This window comes from Fusarium graminearum, chromosome 2, assembly GCF_000240135.3.
Source record: "Fusarium graminearum PH-1 chromosome 2, whole genome shotgun sequence".
Taxonomy (NCBI): domain Eukaryota; kingdom Fungi; phylum Ascomycota; class Sordariomycetes; order Hypocreales; family Nectriaceae; genus Fusarium; species Fusarium graminearum.
The window spans coordinates 7,800,433-7,821,667 of NC_026475.1; the positions used below are offsets into that span (position 1 = coordinate 7,800,433).

Below are 21,235 nucleotides of genomic sequence, written 5' to 3' on the forward strand. Positions count from 1 at the left end.
GGAAATGCTTTTTTTTAATATATAAACGATGATTGAATTATGTTCGGGGCGTGATGATTTTTTTTAATGCGTTGCTGAGAAACCAGCGCGATGGTTTTATAGGCTGCTCGGATGTCCGAGCCAGCGTCATTACAAATCTCAACTCCACTCTTTAATATCACCATCATGGACTTGGGACATAACATTATTGTCTCCACTAATAGATAGACTGCTAGTCAAGACCATACAAGTGTCTTGGATGAATAATCAATAACTCCTGTGGTATCTACTGCTTATCAAATTCTTCAATCTTCTCCTCCTTCACGGATTGTCCCTGAATCTCTTCCGTGTCATGTTTTCCTCCCATACCAAACATTCCCTTTGTGACACGAACGATACTCTGTCTGCCTTCCCAGAGAGGGAACAGACCAACTGCAATCGAACTGCCGAACAACCAGATGATGCCCACGGTGACCCAGCCAGTGAAGAAGGGCTTGGAAAACACATAGCCAGATCCGTACATAGGCATTGGCCAGAGAATCAGTAATGCTACTGTCATGCAGACCGTCATCGTCTTGGCAATCTTGGAAGCCTTGTTCAACTTGGCCATGTCTTCCTCGGGCGCCACAGCAAAGCTGGTGGCAACGGCTGTCTCCGAATCGCCGTTAGAGTCGGTAGCATCGTCTGCTTGCTTGATAGACGCCATGGAAGCCCAATCGTACTTATCGGCGCCAAAGCCGAAAGTCAAGACTGGCACAAAGATCACAGGACTCAAGAGCGCGACGACGTTTCCTGCGAGCATAGGGTTGTTGGAGCCCAAGTTGTCGACGCTAAGAACGCCATCGAATTCCCTAGAGCAGGTAACAGTCCAAGCAATGAGAGCGCAGACAAGACCAAGAATGGGGGAGACAGCAGCGGCAATCCAGTTCTGGCGACTCCACAGAAGGGTCAACGTAGCTGGAATAACGGCTGCGGAGATCATGACGCCCATCCAGACATATAGCCAGCCCATGGAAATACCAATGTAGTGAAGACCGACACTGAAACTGGCCATGATGAGACCGTACATAACGACGGTTGTGTGCGAGATGGCGATAAGTCTCTTGCCAGAGGCTTGGGGGTTGACATAGGTTCTGACAAGACGTTAGATGAATCCATGATATGAAAGGCAGTAAGACTTACTGATAGATATCGTAGGTGAAGATTGAAGAAACGGAGATGAGCTGAGCTGAAGCAGCAGAGGTAACAGCCATGAAAATCATGATCAAGGTGATGATAGCACCGGATTTGCCCAACAGAGCAACAGCAGCGTACGGTAGGACAAGACCAGCCGAGACATCAGCAGGGTCCATTCGGTTAGGATAACTAGGGAATGACGGGCTTGTCTCAAGAGCTAGGGCGCTGAGACCCATGGTAGTCGCACAGAGCCAGGGAATGGCAAACCAGGAAAGGCCACCGATGATGTATCCAGGAAGTGCGGCGACTGGATGAGCCGCGATAGCCTTGTTGTAATATCCGTTATCACAGAAAACGGTGCCGAAGTTTCCTACTATATTAATGACGAAGAAGATGATACCTTCGCGGGATCTCATGGTGAGATATGACCCTTCTGCGTTTCCTTCAACGGGGTGATTTTTGGCAGCCTTGCTAAGTGCATCGTACACTGCGCTGGGCGATCCCAACTCAGTACCGGTTGCGTAGGCAGTAAGAGCAAAGATGAGAATGATCACAAGGATAATAACAGTGTGGACCTTGAGAAGTCAGTATGTTTGTCATTGTGTGTATCAGTGTGTGAGGTGTAACGGTGTTGGTTACTTACATAATCAGTCAGGAACGTGGCTTTGATTCTGGTCCACGTGTTAGATAAAACCTTAACCATCATGTACAATTGTGGGAGTGAACTTACCCTCCAAACATGGTGTATATGACAACACCAAGAGGCAGTAGGAAACAAGCAGCAGCGGTGTGCATACCAGTCAGAGATGTGACCACAGCAGAACCACCAGTGAGAAGCATGGCGGTAACAAGAATGTTGGTGAAAAGACAGAAACAAATGTACACGCAGTGGGTAATGCGGCCATAGCGAGCTCGAATAACCTCAAGAAAGGTATGCGCATTGGGTGCTCTTCTCTTTAGTTCAATGGCGATTGTGGCAAAGAGAATGATCTGAACTGTTGCACCAGAGGCATACTAGATTTTTGTTAATTGATTGCCAACAATAACTATTCTCGGTCCATGACTTACCCAAAACGGGCCCGAGACACCGTAGCGGTAAGCAACACCAGAGGATTGAAGCAGAGTAGCAGCCCAGGTCCAACTGGAAACAACGGCTGAAGCGACAAGACCAGACTTGACAGTTCGGCCGGCCGTGTTGAACATTTCCGAAGTTTGCTTCTCATGGTTGTACTTTTTCAAAACATATGTTGTGAAGATCATGCCGAGGGCGAATAGAAAGCCAATGCCGAGCACGATGCCATAGCCGTAGGCCTGGCTCAGAGGAGGCTCTACTGTGCCGGAGGAGGGACCGCCACCGCCAGCCATTGTGATGTATTTGCAGGGTGGTATAAGGCTGGGTCAATTTTATGTGTATCACAAGCACCTTGGGTGAGATTTTTCGTGTTTAGTTCTGATCATCTCATTCATATATATAATTACTGTATCACGACTCATATGTGCATCATTTCTGCAACGCTGTGATAGTCTTTTCTGCGAGTGCCGGCGGGCGTAGATAAGCATCTCTCGGGTTCTGTCGAGGGTGATAAGACTTCCCCATGGGGGGTTCATCAAGATAAGAAGTCCCCGTCATGGACATGATTGGTTGAGAGTTGCAGCTAACCCCCAGTCTCAAAAGCGCCCTTATCAGTTGCGACTCTGAAGCGAGCGAAAAAGAAATGCTTCGCGACTGGCCGGCGGCCAAGGTTGTACAGACTTAGTACGTACTTTATACAGATAAGCAACAGATTCATCTTTTATGTTTCATTATTTATTAATTGACACATCACGAACACTACTTCCACCGCGGAGGTGCGCAGCCTCAGTTCTAACTAGATCGATCTCGACCACACAAGATTCAGCCTCCCTCCGATGTGTATCTTTTGCTCATAACGGAAGGCACGCGATAAGGTATTTGGAAAGTGCTCGCATGTGATGGGATATTTCGAGGTGCTTGATTTGCTCAATTGAATGTTACCCCACGAAGTGCTGCTACATGGGCCATGGTTATCCGTCACAAAACGTTGAAACGTCTAACGGTGATGATCAACATCAATTGGGTAAATACATTGACAATCGTTTGCTTTTGGATAACACATCTATTTTCCTTTTACCAGTTCGATTGGCAGAGAGATCTCAGGTCTTGAGTTTGGAGTATACGTACCCGAGCGCATTTCCGAGAAATCTTCTGCGCTACTTGCCGAGCGAATCACGATCTTGAATCCTTGTCCTGTAGAATCTCAACCAGCTGATGCTGGGTCGCGCTCATTTAAGCATGCGGAACCGATCGTAACAATTGGAAATATTCGGTAATAGCGCGTTTCATTTATAGTATTGGAATGTATCACTGCTTTATAGTGGGATACTGATGATATAGATTTTGCTGTAACGTGGTGACATACCACTGATGTGGTGTTTGCTGTCCATTAATAACTTCTATAGTGAAGGCATGGCCGAACAATCTACACCCGAGATATGTTGAACAAAATGTAAGAAAAGCGATTGTTTACGAAAACATCATGAATTCTTTCGGCAAGACATGGATAATCTCTTGAATCTGTAGCTGAGATAATAATTGTCACGTAATTATACCTTTTACCCTGGAGCATTGATGTCTCTAGACAGTGTGATCAACCCGCTTAGTTTGTGGGCTCGAGATAATGTTTAACCGACAACCGATATTTGGGTGGTTTTCCTAATCTTATCACTGTTTTATCTTATCAATACAGCATGTATATCTAATGAGCACTGTATGGAAACATGAGAATTGTAACTTGGGCCGAAAGTAAAGACACAACGCCAGATTCAGTCCGACTCTTTTGCTCGTTCAATTCAACAACAACACATGTTGAGGAGGTCAGAACATGACTATTTTTTCGTCAACCTCTATCTTGGTTGGTGCAATAGTTTTAAGACTATCCTGTAAACGATACCCATCTTAGTCAATCTCAGCCACTGTAGCTGACTGTCATAAACAAGAAGAATTGATGTGCAGTGATTCAAGCGGTGAGATTCTTGCAAAGTGGCGGGCTGAAGAATAAACGAGGCAACTATTGAAGAAACTATTGAACCAGGTCTCTTTTCATAGGTAAACCGTTGGTCTCGACCCAGCTGAAGCTCCACCATACATGACCTGACAAAGTTTTTCATGAATCTCGCCATGATGTATGATATATATATGTGCAATATAACAATTAAACTAGTAGTAGCCTCTCTCATAAACTTCGAAGTGACCCGAGTTCTGAAACTATGAGACTCACCAACATCCTCATCTCTGGGGCCTCTGGGCTGGGAGTCTTGGCACAAGTACCGAATCACCTCAATCAACGCGCAGCATGTAACCGAGACAATCTCTTCCGATGCTTCATAGACCAGCGTTATTCAAGTCAAGCAAGCGACTTTTGTGCAGACCTTGCGCCCTTCACGGCGACAGTCGCAACCTCAATCGCGACCATGTGAGTCAAACCCATCACCATACATAGGTATACAAGGGGTAACTGACAGGATAAGAACTACGACTTTGGAAACTATTGTGACTACCATCGCAGTTCAAGTCACAGAAGTCCACACCACGACTGTGTTTACTGAAACAGTTCCTTCATCCACGGCCGTCGTTACTGCTGATGCTGCCGGCGCTGTCAAACGCCAAGTAGCTGCGAACCCACCAAAATGCATGACGAATGGCGTTACCTATCCAGCTAGTAGAATTACTTCGGCATGCTCTTGTATCGACGTACCCGCGTCGACTATTAGCGTCACACACGTTGTTGGCACAGAGACAGTTACCGAAGTAAGTCGATCGTGCTTCTAAGAAAGTAGGCGTATACTCACACTTAACTGCAGATCAACACCATCGTCACAACTCCTCTAGCTACAGTTACATCATGGGAGGCAATTCCTACAGTCACTACCAATGGTATCTCTACAGTCACTGTCCTACCACCTGGAATGAACCGGCTTGTCAATGGGGATTTTGAGACTGGTGACACGACAGGCTGGGAGGTGTCCCCGGATTCTTGGAAGGCAGAGATTTACAACATGGTCACTCCTCAGACATGGGTTTGCGTCGTTGACGGCCCGGTCGAAAGCCTTGGCTCTTTGCGCCAAGTCAAGCCAGTTTACCTGGAAGCAGGAAACTATGAAGTTGGGTTGTATGCACCTCTTGCACCTTTTCCAATGGCGACTACTGGCTGGGAGGAAGTGGTCGTATTCAAGCTGGTTAATCGCCTTCGACAAATGACGATAACCCCAAAGTTTGCACCTACGCGACAGATTGCTAAGTCAGGAAGGCTTGTAGTTCCACTCCAGGCCCGTTTTCTTGTCCCCGAGGCGATGGATGGATATTATGAGGTCGCATTGGCATATCTCAGGCGCCCTCCCCAAGTACCTCGCAAAGCGAATTCTGGAGTCGATGAGTTATATCTGAAAAGAGTATGATTACAAGAGCAGTCACAATAGACACCAAGCGAGACAGCCAGATAGTGAAGAACAACGGGCTAGCCGAAATGAGTTTATTTAAATCACAAGGCACCGAAAATCTTCACTGAGAGGACTAAAGTTTACAACCTTGCACAAGCGTTACTAGTTATGCGATAAAATGTATACGAGCAGTTGGGCACAGACATGAGAGGAAACAATGCAAATCGTGCAAGCTCTAGTTTATGACATATAGTGGCAATTCAATACTCATTATGCGTTCTTGTCACAACGGCCGCAATCTGGCAACATTTACACGTTTAAACTACCTTCTCATTAAAGTTGACAGCCGTCATCAGGATCAGCATCTCCCGCCATGGGACACACTCCGCCCACCTGGAATTCCCCTGCGTCAAGACTCTTAGGCCGAACGGTTACGACGCTGAGGCGAATACCCGTTTTCAGTCAAGCTGACAAGCTTATTGTGCACAAGGTTTGTGTAACATTCTTTGTCAGGATTCCACAACCTAAAGCAGTAATGCCAAAGGTGATATTGGATTGTCGTAGATATGTGAATGACATGTTGGCAGCCTCTGTTGGTACAGATGACTGTGTTGGAATTTCAGTTTGTGTCGTGAGAATGACAAGACTTCGATTTGGTCATGGACTCTGCTGTTACGAAATGCACAAAAACTGGAAATGACATGGTGTTGGAATGCAATACATCCGTGAACGGCTAAGAGCGTCGTTCATGTAAGGCTGAGTTCCACAGGCCATCTTACCCCGGTACCCATGTTTCTAGATGGAATGGAGTGCATCATTAAAAATTAACAGTGGTCTAATGGATTCGCGTCTTGACGGCCGCTGAGTCGTGATGTGAAAGTGTTGGCTGAATAATGCACTGAAGATCCTCGTCACACTTGCCAACTGATGCTATCCATAATGAAAGGAGAGAAAAGGCATTGTTTGAGACAATCTCTTAGTGACTAAAATGGGATATGCGAGCATTGTTAATTGAATGCGTGCGATGGACAGGAAATTCGATAGTTGCAAACAGCTGAGACATTCTATGGAATTTCCACACAGGCCACCATGCGCTGGATGCGTAGCTTTGCACCATCAGGAGTAGAAAAGCTGAAAAAGCCATAAAATTAAAGACGCCAAGAATAAAGTGACTTTAAAGCTTGTTCCTGAGTATTTAAGTTTCGGCCTGTCATCCTGAGAAGGGGTTTGAAGGGTCGCCGATCACACGGAGTCTGATCAACCCGCATCTCAACGCCACGTACCGACGTCAGGAAGATAACTTAAAAGTATAACACGAATATCGCCGTTGGTGGTAAAAGTCTATTATTGAACGGATATATAAGATCACAGGGTCGACGTGAAGGGAACCAAACTATCAACACAAACGTAACAAAACACACACTCATCATTGGACAACACTCTTCAACAACAAACAAAATGCTTCTACTTCAATCTTCCTCTGCTTTGCCTATTTTACTAGCATTATCCTCTTTTTCGGGAGTGCTAGCTGCACCAGCTTCGGGCAATGTAGCTGACATTGACCTCACCTATGGAAGGGATGGCACCCTTGACAGCACTGAGAAGGGCATCAAGGCCAAAATCAGCGTCGATAATGACTTTAAAGTCCCCAGCGGCTCGAGCCCCAAGTACCACGTCCTAGCTGCCGACACAAGCTTCATGGAACTTGGAGTCGATCCAATCGTCTGCGATGGCAAGGACAACGATACCGAGGATGAGGACGATGACGACTCCAACAGCAATGACAAGCGCAGCACCTTTTCGAAGCTGTTCTCCAGAGGCATTACCTCTGACCAGAAGGAGGCCCTTAATCGCCACAATTCTGCCCGTAAAGCTGTCAAGGTCGCTGCCCTCAAGTGGGATACCAAGCTTGAGGCTGATGCTCTTGCCTATGCAAAGAAAATTGCAAAGGCTGGAAAGATGGTTCATTCCGAAGCCAAGACCCGCCCTGGCCAGGGTGAGAATCTTGCGTATGCTTGGTCCAGTGATGGATACAAGAACCCCATGACTGCTGGAACACAGAGCTGGTATGTTGATCTTTCAGAGTTGCACGCCAACACAGCTAACCGGATTTCTCAGGCTCAACGAAAAGAAGAAGTACAAGGGAGAGACCATTCCCAAGGGCAGTTTCTCTTCATATGGCCATTACAGTATGTTTTTTGCTCCATCTTACTCTGTTCACCACTAACAAGTTCAACAGCTCAATGTGTCTGGGAAAAGTCCACCAAGGTTGGAATCGCTGCTGCTCAGAATTCCAAGACGGGTGCCTGGTACACAGTTGCACGATACACTGCTGCCGGCAACGTGGTTGGCAAGAAGCCCTATTAGAATGTCAAAAACATAACCGATACAAAACATGTGGCTATCTGCCTGAGGCAGTTGTAGGCGATGGTGGTTTCTTAGCAAGCGCTGACCTTATACTTTCTTTCTTTCTTTCATTTGTCGTTTGGGATCAAATGGCAGATTGTATTATTCACTTACGCATTATGATATATGGACTAGTCAATCAATTCTTTCATTTGTACATCCTTCTTCATCTATTAGCATGCTACTTGACTGCGATAACGTGACATGGTAGTCAAATAAGGTAGACATTAGTAACGCTCTCAGGGCTCCGGGAAAAATGTCTGCTAATAGCATGGGAGATGAAACCATTAGGTCATCTTCTGCCGCTTAGATTATACTCTTTAGGCTATTTATTTCTATACTTAAGCCTTAGGAAGTCAATCTTTCTGCTACCCAGTAGAATGCTTACGGCAGAAGCAGTCGCGGAGTTATTCTACCGCCAAGTGCGAAGTCTTGAAGGATTCGACAGTGGATGGATATATTTGCTTGATATCAATCTTAAGGCGACTTTGGCCACGTTTCCCAATCAATTACATCCTCCCACCTGAGGATCTCATCACTACCGTAACGATAATGATAATGATACCCACAATCATCGTTATGACCGTCCCAAACACGCGGTGAGCGTTGTACATTTCTTTTCTTCTGTTGCCTGGCCTTTGCCCTTTTCAACCCCTCGGCAACGTACTTCTCGCGGGCTATCTTCGCCCACTGTTCCAACTGGCCAGGGTAGGACAGGCACCATAACGCAACCTCTCGTGCCGCCATTGTGTCTTCCAATGCCTCATGAGTGCTGGAGTTCTGTCGGATTCGCAGTCCTAACAGATCCATACACAGTGACTGAAGACTCCATCGACGACCAAAAGCAGCATCCGTTCCAAACACCATTTCTGCTGTATGAATGGCAGTATCGAAGATCTTTTCATGTGATACTCGTAGCACTTTTAAATCATGATAGAGAGATTGCCCGACCAGTATCGTTTGCATGTTGATATGCTTGAAAAGCTCTTGTCGTGCTGCTTCCCAACCACGAAGAACTTGACCTTGAGATGCAGCTATTGCTATTGTCGCCGGCCCTATGCCATGGATGTCGGTTCGCCATTCAAGTATGGGCTCGTGAGGTTCGACAAGAGAATTGATCAAGACTTGGCCTGTGAAGAAGTCGATAACGCAGATAGATATGATCTCGTCATTGCCGTTTCTGACGCCTGCCATTTCGCAATCAAGTGCAATGGCCTTTCTTTTGGGCTCAAAATAGTTAGGGTAAGGAGCGATCCTATCCTTGTGCTTCTTTTGGCTTAGCTTGCTTGGTAAGATGTAGCCCTCATCTATAAGGCGATTGGAAGCATGACATTTGATAGCAAGACGATCGTAAATAGTTGCCAAGTCTAGTATAGGAGATTTCCTGTAGCTGTTGTCTTTGAAGGGAATTTGTAACGGGTACAAAGTCGTTGAGGCGATGGGACTTGCGATTTGTGGCATTATTGCCTCTAGTAAGTTGGCATGCTTTGCCTTGTTATGGTGGTCCAAGGCTCGTTTGGTTGGAAACCATATAATACAGTGTTGGCAGCACTGGTCTCTTGGGTGGTTTGCATCAAAACAGTGTTTCACCAGTTCAAAATGGGTTTCGAAAGAGACAGGGCATATTGGGCAGCGGTGTCTGCTATTTTGGTCGACCTTTGCCATTGCAGTAAGTGTTAAAATATAGAGGTGAGGGAAGTGAAAGAGTGAAAGATGATAGTTGGTAATGTGATGGGCTATCTCTTTCATGAGCCGTATGCATACATATAAGGTATCAGTACATGACCGTTTACCCCGCTTGTGGTAGGCCTCCTTTTGAACCGAAGTTGAGTAAATACGGATACCCGGACTGATAACTGGCTGCCTTTCCGCTGTCAAGTGTTGGTACCCCCATGCTCAGAAATAAAGGTTCCCGTATCAGTATTGACTGGAGTGCGTCAGCTGGCACACCGTTCCACTTAAACTGGCCACATCTCGGTTGATCTTTGCAACAACTCATTGTATTCTGCCAAGAACCAGGGCTCTACCAATATACGGCGAGTCAGTCATGCACTCTTGATATGGTTGGTTGCAAAAACTTGCAAGTTTCTTCCCGAGCAGGTGGGTTACATAAAAACCGGTACTGATTTAGTGGTTAATATAAATATTAGATCACTCTTAGTGTATATATTGCCTAAGAGTGGGCTAATAATTTTGTCTTTACTGCTTTAAGTTCCTATTTTTTTTTTAGCAGCCCTCCTTGCCCAGTCAATATCTTAAAGGCTTTAGTAAGCATATCATTGTCAATAATAAATTACGTCCAGGTAGACATTGACCTGTTGTTATGACATTTCCTTTATCTCCAACGTAGTAACCACTTCATATAAAGTCTCCTCTCTCCACTTACTGCGCGGTATTAATTTAGAAATCCTTTCATGGAATCCAAGTGTTGAGCCTCTTCTTCATTTCGACAACACAAACAGGGGAAGTGATCAGAGACAGCACTACAGCCTGTCGTACTCCTTGTTGTAGTAGAAATCCAACCACCTGTAGCCTCTTTGAGTCAGAATTTACCAAATCCTTTGCCATTAAGTCTGGTAAATACCTTCGCGGCCCAAATATCGCCTGTTCTAGGCTACTAAGTGCTTTGTTGGAACTGAATGGAAAAGGGCGTTGTTTCTGTTGAATTTGTGACGGATATAGGGCAAAATGCCGAATTGCATTACCATCCTGTCAAAAGTATTCGCCTTTGGGTTACCATCCGTACCATCACATATGAATTCACTTCTTGTGAGGGCATTGGAGTCATAATGCTCAAAAGTATGATTTATGATGGAAACCTTATACTCAGGATATGAATTCACGTGGTGGGTGACTTTACTCTGCTTCCAATCACGCCATTGATATGACATCTTGCGGAACATCAATCAGGCCCATCAAAAGCTTTGAAATGGTCAAATGTCTTTCCTCGAAACATAAAAGATTATTAATGGGAATCCTACAGAAATTAGATCTCGATTTGATCAATATTTAAGGGAGAAGCATACCTTCAATAAATACACTCGTAGCATATACACCATGGCCGACCCATCAGCAGCCACTCCTCTGCTACATCCACCACAAAACTCATATAACTCAACATCTCCACATCACAATGTCGAAACTGCGGGAGATATTCACCCCAGCCGTGATGTTGGAGATGACATCTTCCCCGAGACATCCACCATCGGCCGCAACCTCTCGTGGCGGAGCGCCTTTGTCATCGTGATATCCCGCGTCGTTGGCAGCGGCATCTTTGCCACACCCGGCACCATCGTGCAATCTGTCGGAAGCCCGGGTCTGTCTCTATCACTCTGGCTGCTCGGTGCCTTTATCGCAGCTTGTGGCCTTAGTGTGTCTCTCGAGTTTGGCTGTATGCTGCCTCGGTCGGGGGGCGATAAAGTCTACCTTGAGTTTGCGTACCGATGGCCCAGGTTGCTCGCTTCTACGCTTTTTGCTATGTATGCGGTGTTTCTGGGATTTACGGCGAGTAACTGTATTGTGTTTAGCCAGTATGCTTTGTTTGCGCTCGGAGTTGATGATCCGAGCGATGGGCTTAAGAAGAGTCTTGCTGTTGGATTGCTCACGTTTGTGTGTGTCACGCACAGTATTTTTCCCAAGGCCGGGATCAAAATACAGAATGTCCTGGGCTGGGTCAAGATTGGCATCATAGTCTTTATGATCCTCTCAGGTTTCTATGTTGTCATTGTCCGACCGGATATGGGCGCAGCTCCAACCGGGCAACTTGCGTGGGAGCATCTTTGGGACGACAGCAACTGGAGCTGGGGTGTCATTGCGACGAGTCTCTTCAAAGTTTTCTACTCCTTCGCAGGTCTTGACAACGCCGCGAATGTCATGAACGAGGTGAAGCATCCTGTGCGGACGTTGAGATCTGTCGCTTTGACTGCGCTTGTCATGTCATGCGGTATGTATATGCTCATCAATGTGGCATACTTATTGGTCGTGCCGATTGGAGAGATTAGAAAAAGTGGTGAACTCATTGCTGCGCTGTTTTTTGAGAGGTTGTTCGGAGCGAGCTTTGGGCGCATTGTTCTTCTTACTGCTGTGGCGCTGTCTGCGGTTGGGAATGTTATGGTTGTTGCTTTCGCTATGGTATGTATCCCGGTGATAAGCTTTGTCAAGTGGTCTTATACTAATCATGTGTATCAGGCGCGTACGAAGCAAGAGATTGCGCGACAAGGCTTCATTCCCTACTCCTCTATCCTATCTTCATCCCGACCATTCAATTCACCCATGGGTGGCTTCTTCATACACTACATACCATCATTTCTGGTCATGGTCCTCCCACCGTCTAACACAATCTACTCATTCATTCTCGATATCGAGGGCTACGCTGGGCAATTGATTGGTTTAGCCGTAGCGATTGGTCTTGTCAAGCTTCGCTTGCAGCGTCCAGACCTCAAGCGGCCGTTCAAAGCGTGGATGGTCGCTGTGGGGTTGAGAATCACCATAAGCTGCGCCTTGATAGTAGCTCCATTCTTCCCTCCGCTGGATTACGAAGGGGACATATTTTACGCGACGTATGCTGTATTTTCATGGGTTATTTTGGTCGTTGGGGTGCTGTACTGGTATGTGTGGACAGTTGGTGTACCCCGTTGGCGAGGGACGAGGTTGGAAGAGCAGACAGATGTGTTGGATGACGGGACGACCATCACGAGACTAAGATACAGATCATAGAGGTTTATACATGGTGATCGCACTGATGTTCTAGTATCTTGATGTCGATTTCATCGTAACAGAGATTTCTTACCAACATGACCACAGTATGTCAGTCGGTTTAGCAACTAAGACCTTAGTGGCGTTGCAGTCATCATCGTAGTGAGGCTGTAACTTCCGTTTAGTTAGTGTTAGATGATGAATAGAAAGGGCCACTTACCAGTGCTTTCGTCGCATCCAACTTGGTTTTCGACACGGTGTGACTATCCTCGGGAGGGATATGATACAAAATCAACCTTTCATGTAGTGTCATCTGCCATCAATAGGATACCCAAAAAAGGTATTGGCTGTCAGAGTAAGACCCAAGACTATACTGTCCAGTGGGTAGCAGAAACGTTGGCCTCTCAAGTCTTAGGGTATAGAAATAAGTAATCTAAGCAGCATAAGCTGATCTAATAATTTTGTCTCTTATGCTTCAACCGGTCAATTTTTATGATACCCTGAGGACTGTAAGTAGCGTAAGCTGACCTACTGATTTCATCCCTTATCCTTTCCCCAGCCAACTTTCTGGTACCTTGAGGAGCATTCAATCACAACTATACATGTAGAATCGTAACATGGACAATTAAGCATGAACCAGGGTGTTTATCCAACAAGGTAGGTGTCTCGATGATCGTCATAAGAGACGCCGGATCAAGCGGAGAACAAATACCTTGACGTAGCAATGAAGTGCATGCATGAGCGTCCATCCACTCTCCGAAGTCTTGCCATGAAAAGGTAACTCCGACAGATGTCAACCCAACATAAATTGTAAATCCCAGATGTTAAATCCTCAAGCGGCACGGTTAACTACAGCGGTCCAAGAACGCGGAGAAGACTTCTGGTTTAGTATGACCTGCAGCATGACAAAATGATAGGTTCTTTCGTACGGGTTTGCTTTTTTTGCGTAGGGGTTCCCTGACGCTTGGCAGAAGGGGCATCAAACCAACAGAAGTAAGCAGGGTAAGCCAACAGGTGTAAGGTCCTAGTTGTTATCAATGATGCTATGACCTTTTAGTTGTCATGTTATGAGTCTGATTTGGAAGATCATTCGTCAAGCATTGTCGCGCTTTGGTAATTGACTTGTTTCAAGTCCCTACCCCAAGATAAAGGTCTACAAGAGTACGGTAATAATGGCCCCTGCGCTATGGCGACGATCTGGCGACAGCCGAGCCGAGGCTCCAATGCTAAGTACAAGGGGGAAATACGACTGAGCTCAAGTAAGGGTTGGTCATTGTGACTGAATGAGTTTGAGGTGAGTGTTCTTAAAGGGTGTGTGTTACGGCCACTCGTCCTCAAGAGGTATCATTTGCGAATGAAGTAAATACGAGCTCGAAAAGAGAGTATTCCACGTTCCATTGACATAGCCAAGTTTGAGTCAAGGAAGATGCCTATACTTGGAGGTATACAGCGTAACTAGGGAAAGGCCCATGATATGCCAGTCCTGCATAGAAGGTAGCGGCCGACTACATGCGAAACTGTTTGTGAGATGTCATCGAGGTACTAGAAACGTTGGCTGCTGAAGGCATGAGAGATTCAACTAGTAAGTAAGTTTATGCTATTTCAACAATACTCTTAATTTATTTATCTCTGTAGCTAAAGAGAGTCCTTTATGCCCGCAACGTAAACAGCCAGACCGTGTCCACTGGGTAGCAGAAAAGTTAACCTCCTAAGCCTTAGGCTACAAAAATAAATAGTCTAAAGGCTATAGTTTTAGTAGCATAAAGTGACCTACTAATTTCGTCTCTTATGTTCCCAGCGGCCAATTTCTCTGATACCCTGAGTCATATAGAGAGGTCTATGTTGAATGGATGTAAAAACGGGTGAGCACTACCTCTATAGCCCACCGTCGGCCTCTACCTCAAAAGAAAAAAGGACGATAACCATGTCTCTTTTCGTATTCATCGGCGAAGCGCACAAAGAACCACATGGAGAAACTGATCCAACAGCAAATAACATCCCACCCGACGCTGCTCACAGCTAGGTGTTCATATAGAGCGCTCATAGCATCTCCCCATTCTCCTCCTGACCTGAACAACTGCCAAACTCCGGTTGCAACAATAAGAGCCCTGACGCTGGCCCGAGAACTTCGTGACGGTTGTTCATCCATCACTACAGGTTGACTGCCTATGAATTTGTTGAGCAGAAGTGGAACGAATGCCAGAACGTGAGGAGCGAGAAGAAGATACATAAACTTGGAATGATCAAGGTTGCTTGGGATAGCGAGGGCGCAGCCCACCGTAAGTGCTAGGACTGCAAGCCATGATGTGCGTAGCAGTGCGTGGCTCTCGGTTGAGTATGATATGGTCTCGTTCTCTTTGTCGGATTTGGACGTATCCGCATCCTCGAATACAATAAATGCCAAGAAAGACAGGTTCGCAGCAAAAGAAATAGCTACAATCTGACCCAGGAGCATAAAGATCCAGAGATGAGGGATCCTTCTTTTTGTATCTACAGTGACAGTTAATACCTAACCTGATCTTCTACCCAGTTGCCTTACCTTGCCATGCCAGCATCACGCTCCAGTTCGCGCAGAAAGCAAATATTTGCAGCGACCAGATGGCTCTAGGGGGTCGCTCCAGAGTCGACACCCAAGCCTGCTTGAAAAGCTTGGTATCACGCAGCCATTCTCCGAGATGAAGCTCGTTGTCAAGCTTTTCGAGGCGCGTAGACTCCCATTGCTGGTAGGACCACTTGAAGAAACCAAACTTGTGGTACCAGGTCGTGGCAAGGCTTAAAGTGGCCAAAGCGCTGAAGACAATGATCATATATGGGCGACGCGATACAGCCTTTGAAGACGCGGCTTGACGGTAGATGGTCCTGATGCTGATGCCAGCGCAGGTTACGCAAGCGATAAGATATCCAGCCAAGATGGCTGTTGGACGCGCATTTGATACATTCATGATGATGTTTCGAGTGCAATTTGATGCAGTGTTGTTAAATTTAGAGTATGAAACTCTGTAGGGTCGGGTGATTGTCAGATTATCACTGTCTTTCCCGTTCTAGTTTGCGCGGCATGGTGCCTCTTTGAGAGACTTGGCCTACGGTTGGCGCGGGTCAGTGAAGAATGGTTCCAATTAGAGTCACAAGTTCGAACCCCAGTAAAAACAGAAGTCAGATTGAACCTAGTGCGTTAAAGCTAAAGCTGGGGGGCTAGGGTATATTGAACCGGCGCTTTAGGACCTAAAAGACCACTGTAACTATAACGCCTAGCGCGCTATATCTCTTGGTGCAGTGGCTTGCGGTTTAACAGTAGCTTCCCTTTCCTCTTTACCAAGTGCACCCTTCTTAAGTAAATGGAACCATATCCATAAGGAGAGCGCAATGCATACTCCTAACAAGCCAACGAGTTGGGTCGCCATCAAAGCCCCCCTCCAATGAATATTGTTGCCACAGTACCAGCACACAATCCCAACGAGAAACTCAATTATTGATACATCCAATAACACCAAGGGTAACCAAGCCACTGCCAGATCCGTTCGTGTCGCTTGTTCTACCCCTTCAAATACGAATACTAGCATTGTCGCTATAACCGCTGCGAGTAAGGAAGTGATAGCTGAGCTACATAGAAAGCCCTCGGCTATGTGAATTCCTCCGGTACTTGGATGGAATTCAGGAAATGTAAGAGCTGCCAGAGCCAAGCCGCTGACAAGGGCCGAGAGGACGATAAAGGTACTGTAGAAGCGCTGAACGCGCTGGAAGACCAGGAAAGCTCTAACACCAAGAATTTTGGCGCACCATAATCGCATGGGTTGTAGGTATTGTTTGGAGGTAGTCTTAGTTTGTCGTGACATCTCGGTCCGTGGTGGATAGCATTCGGCGATTTTCGCTCATAAGGATGAGAAAGTGACAAAAGGATGACTTTGCACTAACGAGAAATAGAAGGCTGACCGGTACCACTAAAGCTAGATTCTCCATATAAGTCACCGGGGGGGTAACGGAATGAGATCTAGGGAAAGAAAGAACAAGCACATACCTGAAATGCAAAAAACTTGAAGATGGAGACGAAACCTTTTGGCAAGTTGGTGGAGGATTGCCTGGGTGAAATAAATTAACGCAGCGAGAAACCCAACCCCTCCCAGCTGACCGACCCTGTTACACAGCGTGACACAATTGGATTGAATTTTTGGTTTACAGGTTGCAAGGATAATAAATGTTAGAAAGTGGTCCTTACTAACCTAACATACCATACCAGCTTTTACCACTCTACATTTTAAAGCTCTATAAAATAGGTAATAAAGATACCTATAAAGGTAAAACTAGCATTGTGATAAATATCTTTAAAGGTACTATTTTATAATAGTAAGGTCTTATTATCTTTCTATATGAAATGGGTAAATTGTAGTGAATAGAAATACACTAGGGCTTGTACTGGCGTTGACATGTGTTATCCTCGCAACCTAGGTAGTAATAGTATAGGGGAGGTTGATCAATACCAGGAGGGTAGGCCAGTTTGGTGGGGTCGGTTTCCCCCTGAGTAAACTTAAAGAAAACTAACCATATTAACTGCTTCGCTGTAGCCACTTCCCCAGCAGGTAAAAAAAAAAAATCATTGAGCTTTATGTTTGTTCACGATATGAGGCTATTCGATGGAAGCATCAAATTCCACGCCACACCGTCATGATGACTACGCAAAGTCTCGCTGCGCCATCATTGGCTCAGGTTTAGCCGGCCTTGTAACAAGTTACTTGCTACAGGGCGATGACCGCTACAATGTAACCGTCTTTGAACAGGTACGTTTCCGACTCGACAACAGCGACAGGCAATCGAATCCTCCGCTAACATAGTTCAGGCCGATCGTCTTTCCTTCGATTCAGCCTCTGTCACAGTAAAGAACGATACCACAAACGATGCCGAACGAATTGACCTGCCAATGCGCGCCAGCGCTGGCGGTTACTACCATCACTTGATGCGCATGTACCAACATCTAAAAATACCGCTACACCCCATCAAATTCCTCTTTGTCTTTGCGAAAGCCACCACGACGGCCGATGGAACAGTCTCGCACAAGGGCAGCGACAACGAGAGCTACTTCATCCATGCCTCAAACCTACACCAGACGCCGCCGCCGTGGCCTGGCAATCGCGGTCTGATCGCGCACATTACCGAAATCCTCTACCTGATTGTGTGCCAATTCTGGTTCACAATCGCCTGCTTCCTCGTCGCACCCCTCAATGCTACTACCTCCCCAACCGGATACGGCGAGTCCCTCTCCGAATACTTCGACCGAATCCGATTACCGAGACGATATATATCACACTACCTGCTTCCGCTGCTGAGCGGTGTGGCGACGTGCACACATGAAGAGATGCTACAGTTCCCTGCGAGCGACGTCGTAAACTACAAGAAACTCTCGCACGGACAGCAGCATTATACTGTTTGCGGTGGCGTCTCGCAGGTGCAGAGCAGATTGACTAAAGGTCTGCACGATATTAGGCTTAATTGCCGCGTGGTCGAAGCTGTGCCCCAACCCGATGGAACGGTCGTCGTGCGTTGGCAGTCAACCACGGACCCTTCAGGTCACATCCTAGAACAAGTCTTTGATCGCGTCGTGCTCTCCGTCTCTCCAGACGTCGCAGGGCGTATCTTCAAGCCTTTGCGGTCTACATTAGAGAGGTTCCCTACGCGCCAGGTCGAGAGCTCTGTGCTGAAGCCCGAAGCCACAGGAATCCACGTTGTTAAGAACGACGAGGTTCGCCAAGCGTTTGCGTGCATGCACCACTCTAGAGATCCCTCGGCAGCCCAGACAATGACTCTACGGACCCAGTTTCCAGACACGGGCAGCCCTCGCACCGAGGCACTGCACACCATGCCCAGTGGTGTTGTAGTGAGTACTTGCCCGCTACGCGAAGCGGCGCAGCCAGATGCAATTAAAAAGGCCAGGTTTACAAGAACCCTTCGTAGCGTGGAGAGCCAGGCCCTTGTACAAAAACTGATGGGAGGCACTTCGGTTGATAAGAAACAGGCTGATTATGATGATCACAAGGCTGGTTGGGTTAATGGCCAAGATAACGTCTGGGTTACCGGGGCGTGGTGCTGGGATGGTATGGTCTTGTTGGAGGGATGCGTTATCGCATCGATGAGAGTGGCTTTAGACTTTGGAGTAGCGATTCCTTGGGAGTAGCGATTCCTTGGAGTAGATTCCTTGGGAAAAGGCATACTGCGCAATGAGATGGATAGAAGATCAACCAATTTATCCAGCATCTTGAACAATGCGACAGTAACAGTCATCTTCTGATTTAAGCATAAACAACGCCTGCAACTCTAAATATGCACTTAATCAGGTCAGTTAGCGAGGGTGTTGGTGGGTTCAGAGGTCGCCAAGCTTGGTTCATGGTTCAACTTTAGGTTAAGCTAGGTCTTTTATTATTACTTCTTCTTCAACAGTGCCAGCCATCCCGTGGTGTCCACTCCGGGCCCGGACCGCTGTCAGATTTCATTAACTAAATGCTTGATTTATCATGCCATCGTTTAATCAAGATAGCTTCGGCGCCGGCTTTGCGGCTGGCCTTGTCAGTGCCCTGGTCATTGCAGCTGTCATCACTTTGGTGGTGATGCGCATGAACGACTTGTACGGCCTCGGCCACTGGAAACTCAATATCACGTCTCGTCCAGCATCCATGTGGATGAATGTGGGATACTGGTAAGTCACACACACACACACACACACACACACACCTTGTATCTCAATCACCGTATCCTCATGCAAACTCTTGTCTCACGCGACGCAACCAGGAAAACAACTCAAGGCGCGCCAATTGAAATATTTCCCGACGCCTGCGCTGCCCTTCTCGACCAATGTGTCCGCGCCGCTGGCTTACTGGACGACGACGACGACGACGATTCTGGTGCCGTTTCTGGCTCTCGGGGCAGTCTTGCGATTCTCGATTTGGGTTTCGGATGTGGTGACCAAACTTGGCAACTCGCTAAGCTGGCGCAAACGCAGGGCTGGAGGAACTTTCGCTACGTTGGTCTCACTATCAATGACGCACAGGTCCAGACATCGCGGCGTAGGATCTACCGCGAGATCGCTACCGCTGGCGATAGCATCGATATCAATGTGGACTCGTTCAGCTTGTTTTACGCCAACGCTGCGAAACCTGAGACGTGGAATCCTCAGGTTGCTGTAGCTGTCCGTTCGCTCGCTGATGAGAAGTACACGGAGCGATGGCTTCTCGCCCTGGATTGTTTGTATTACTTTTCCCCTTCGAGAAAGCCTGTGCTCAAACACGCGACCAAAGAGCTGGATGCAAATTTTATGGCGTTTGACCTACTCCTCAACGAAAAGGCTTCTGCTACTGACATCTGGAAAGCCCGGTTAATTGGCAAAATGATGGGGTGCCCGATAAACACATTTCTTTCCGAGGCCGACTACAGAGACCAGCTGGTCGAGTGCGGATATGATCGCAATGAGATCACAGTCAAAGAGATTACAGACGATGTCTTTTCAGGCCTGGTAAAGTTCCTTGATCGCCAAGATCAATTGATCACAGAATACGGAATCTCCATGGGCGGTTTCAAATTAACTGGGAGATTATATAATTGGTTTGACAAGTCTCGCGTTGTGAGGGCCGTGGTCGTCGTCGCGCGGACAAAGAGCAAGATAGGGTAGGACAAAGCATCACGAATCGATCAGTTGGCATTTGACACAATGCTATTGCAAGGGTTGAAGAGATCGTCTTATTCTTGGCAAATGTTTATTCATCACAGCAGTACATTACATACATAAAAATATCGATAATCCCTGACCTATAACCGCGTGTTTCTCCCGGTTTGTCCTCCCTTGACGTTTTGATCCATGACTAGCCATTTGAGTATGCGCAAGTGGGTGTGTTTGACTTGACCATGCAGTAAACAAGGCTTGCTTGCTTGCTCCCTCGTACCCCGATACAAATGGTGCGAAAAACCACCCCACCGAGCTAGAAAAATCACGACACAGCCCATCTTGTTTAAGGAATCGCTAAAGCTTATGGACGTTTCATCAAGATTTCCCGGGTGGTCGATGCTCAAAAAAGTCAAAACAGGAACAGGAAGGGAAGGCAAAAAAGGACAAGGACAGGCGACCCAAGAACCACGACGCTGGGTTCAGGTTGCTCCTGTGACTGTGGGTAGCTGTGGGATCTGATGTTAGGCGATGAGCTGAGGCCCGGACAGCGGGGTGTTTCTCATTTTGGTGAGGCGAGTCAAGGAAACTCAGATTGGGTATTTACAGGAGAGTTCAGAGTTAGTTACAGGTCAAGAGAATGTCAGTTATAGAGTCAATATCTTGGGTAGATCGATGAGAGAGAATTGCTTTTGTTTCTAATCTGTCCATGCACGCACTTTTGATCACTCGTCGTTGGCCTCGTGATTTGCAACTGTAACCATTCACTAAATGAGGTGGTACTTGGTACTGCGTACTTCATCTAATCACCAACATGCTGGGTCTCACATCCAACCAAAGCTACATATATCTCAGCTCTTAATGCTCCTTCTCATCTTGCAA

At 46.7% G+C, this 21,235-nt stretch overlaps 9 protein-coding genes across 9 annotated transcripts; 5 read left to right on the forward strand and 4 right to left on the reverse strand.

The window, feature by feature from the left end:
- Positions 1–265: 265 nt before the first annotated feature.
- Positions 266–2,520, reverse strand: FGSG_03111 (uncharacterized protein; the record flags this gene model as incomplete). Its single annotated transcript, XM_011324357.1, has 5 exons — positions 266–1,112; positions 1,162–1,730; positions 1,799–1,826; positions 1,886–2,169; positions 2,224–2,520. The coding sequence occupies 5 exons, from the start codon at positions 2,518–2,520 to the stop codon at positions 266–268; spliced, it is 2,025 nt and encodes a 674-aa protein (XP_011322659.1).
- Positions 2,521–4,440: 1,920 nt separating this feature from the next.
- On the forward strand, positions 4,441–5,628 carry FGSG_03110 (uncharacterized protein; the record flags this gene model as incomplete). The annotated part of the gene is made up of 3 exons (XM_011324358.1): positions 4,441–4,646; positions 4,696–4,981; positions 5,035–5,628. 3 exons carry the CDS (start codon positions 4,441–4,443, stop codon positions 5,626–5,628), a joined length of 1,086 nt encoding a protein of 361 aa, XP_011322660.1.
- Positions 5,629–7,068: 1,440 nt separating this feature from the next.
- On the forward strand, positions 7,069–7,977 carry FGSG_03109 (uncharacterized protein; the record flags this gene model as incomplete). Its single annotated transcript, XM_011324359.1, has 3 exons — positions 7,069–7,676; positions 7,729–7,799; positions 7,850–7,977. The coding sequence occupies 3 exons, from the start codon at positions 7,069–7,071 to the stop codon at positions 7,975–7,977; spliced, it is 807 nt and encodes a 268-aa protein (XP_011322661.1).
- Positions 7,978–8,493: 516 nt separating this feature from the next.
- Positions 8,494–9,477, reverse strand: FGSG_03108 (uncharacterized protein; the record flags this gene model as incomplete). Its single annotated transcript, XM_011324360.1, has 1 exon — positions 8,494–9,477. One exon carries the CDS (start codon positions 9,475–9,477, stop codon positions 8,494–8,496), a length of 984 nt encoding a protein of 327 aa, XP_011322662.1.
- A 1,596-nt stretch (positions 9,478–11,073) lies between these two features.
- On the forward strand, positions 11,074–12,732 carry FGSG_03107 (uncharacterized protein; the record flags this gene model as incomplete). The annotated part of the gene is made up of 2 exons (XM_011324361.1): positions 11,074–12,147; positions 12,205–12,732. 2 exons carry the CDS (start codon positions 11,074–11,076, stop codon positions 12,730–12,732), a joined length of 1,602 nt encoding a protein of 533 aa, XP_011322663.1.
- A 1,879-nt stretch (positions 12,733–14,611) lies between these two features.
- FGSG_03106 (uncharacterized protein) lies at positions 14,612–15,653 on the reverse strand (the record flags this gene model as incomplete). The annotated part of the gene is made up of 2 exons (XM_011324362.1): positions 14,612–15,201; positions 15,251–15,653. The coding sequence occupies 2 exons, from the start codon at positions 15,651–15,653 to the stop codon at positions 14,612–14,614; spliced, it is 993 nt and encodes a 330-aa protein (XP_011322664.1).
- A 306-nt stretch (positions 15,654–15,959) lies between these two features.
- On the reverse strand, positions 15,960–16,544 carry FGSG_12506 (uncharacterized protein; the record flags this gene model as incomplete). Its single annotated transcript, XM_011324363.1, has 1 exon — positions 15,960–16,544. The coding sequence occupies one exon, from the start codon at positions 16,542–16,544 to the stop codon at positions 15,960–15,962; it is 585 nt and encodes a 194-aa protein (XP_011322665.1).
- Positions 16,545–17,132: 588 nt separating this feature from the next.
- On the forward strand, positions 17,133–18,951 carry FGSG_12507 (uncharacterized protein; the record flags this gene model as incomplete). Its single annotated transcript, XM_011324364.1, has 4 exons — positions 17,133–17,193; positions 17,271–17,285; positions 17,332–17,483; positions 17,507–18,951. The coding sequence occupies 4 exons, from the start codon at positions 17,133–17,135 to the stop codon at positions 18,872–18,874; spliced, it is 1,596 nt and encodes a 531-aa protein (XP_011322666.1). The 3' UTR covers positions 18,875–18,951.
- Positions 18,952–19,211: 260 nt separating this feature from the next.
- Positions 19,212–20,362, forward strand: FGSG_12508 (uncharacterized protein; the record flags this gene model as incomplete). The annotated part of the gene is made up of 2 exons (XM_011324365.1): positions 19,212–19,393; positions 19,486–20,362. 2 exons carry the CDS (start codon positions 19,212–19,214, stop codon positions 20,360–20,362), a joined length of 1,059 nt encoding a protein of 352 aa, XP_011322667.1.
- Between the last annotated feature and the right edge of the window lie 873 nt (positions 20,363–21,235).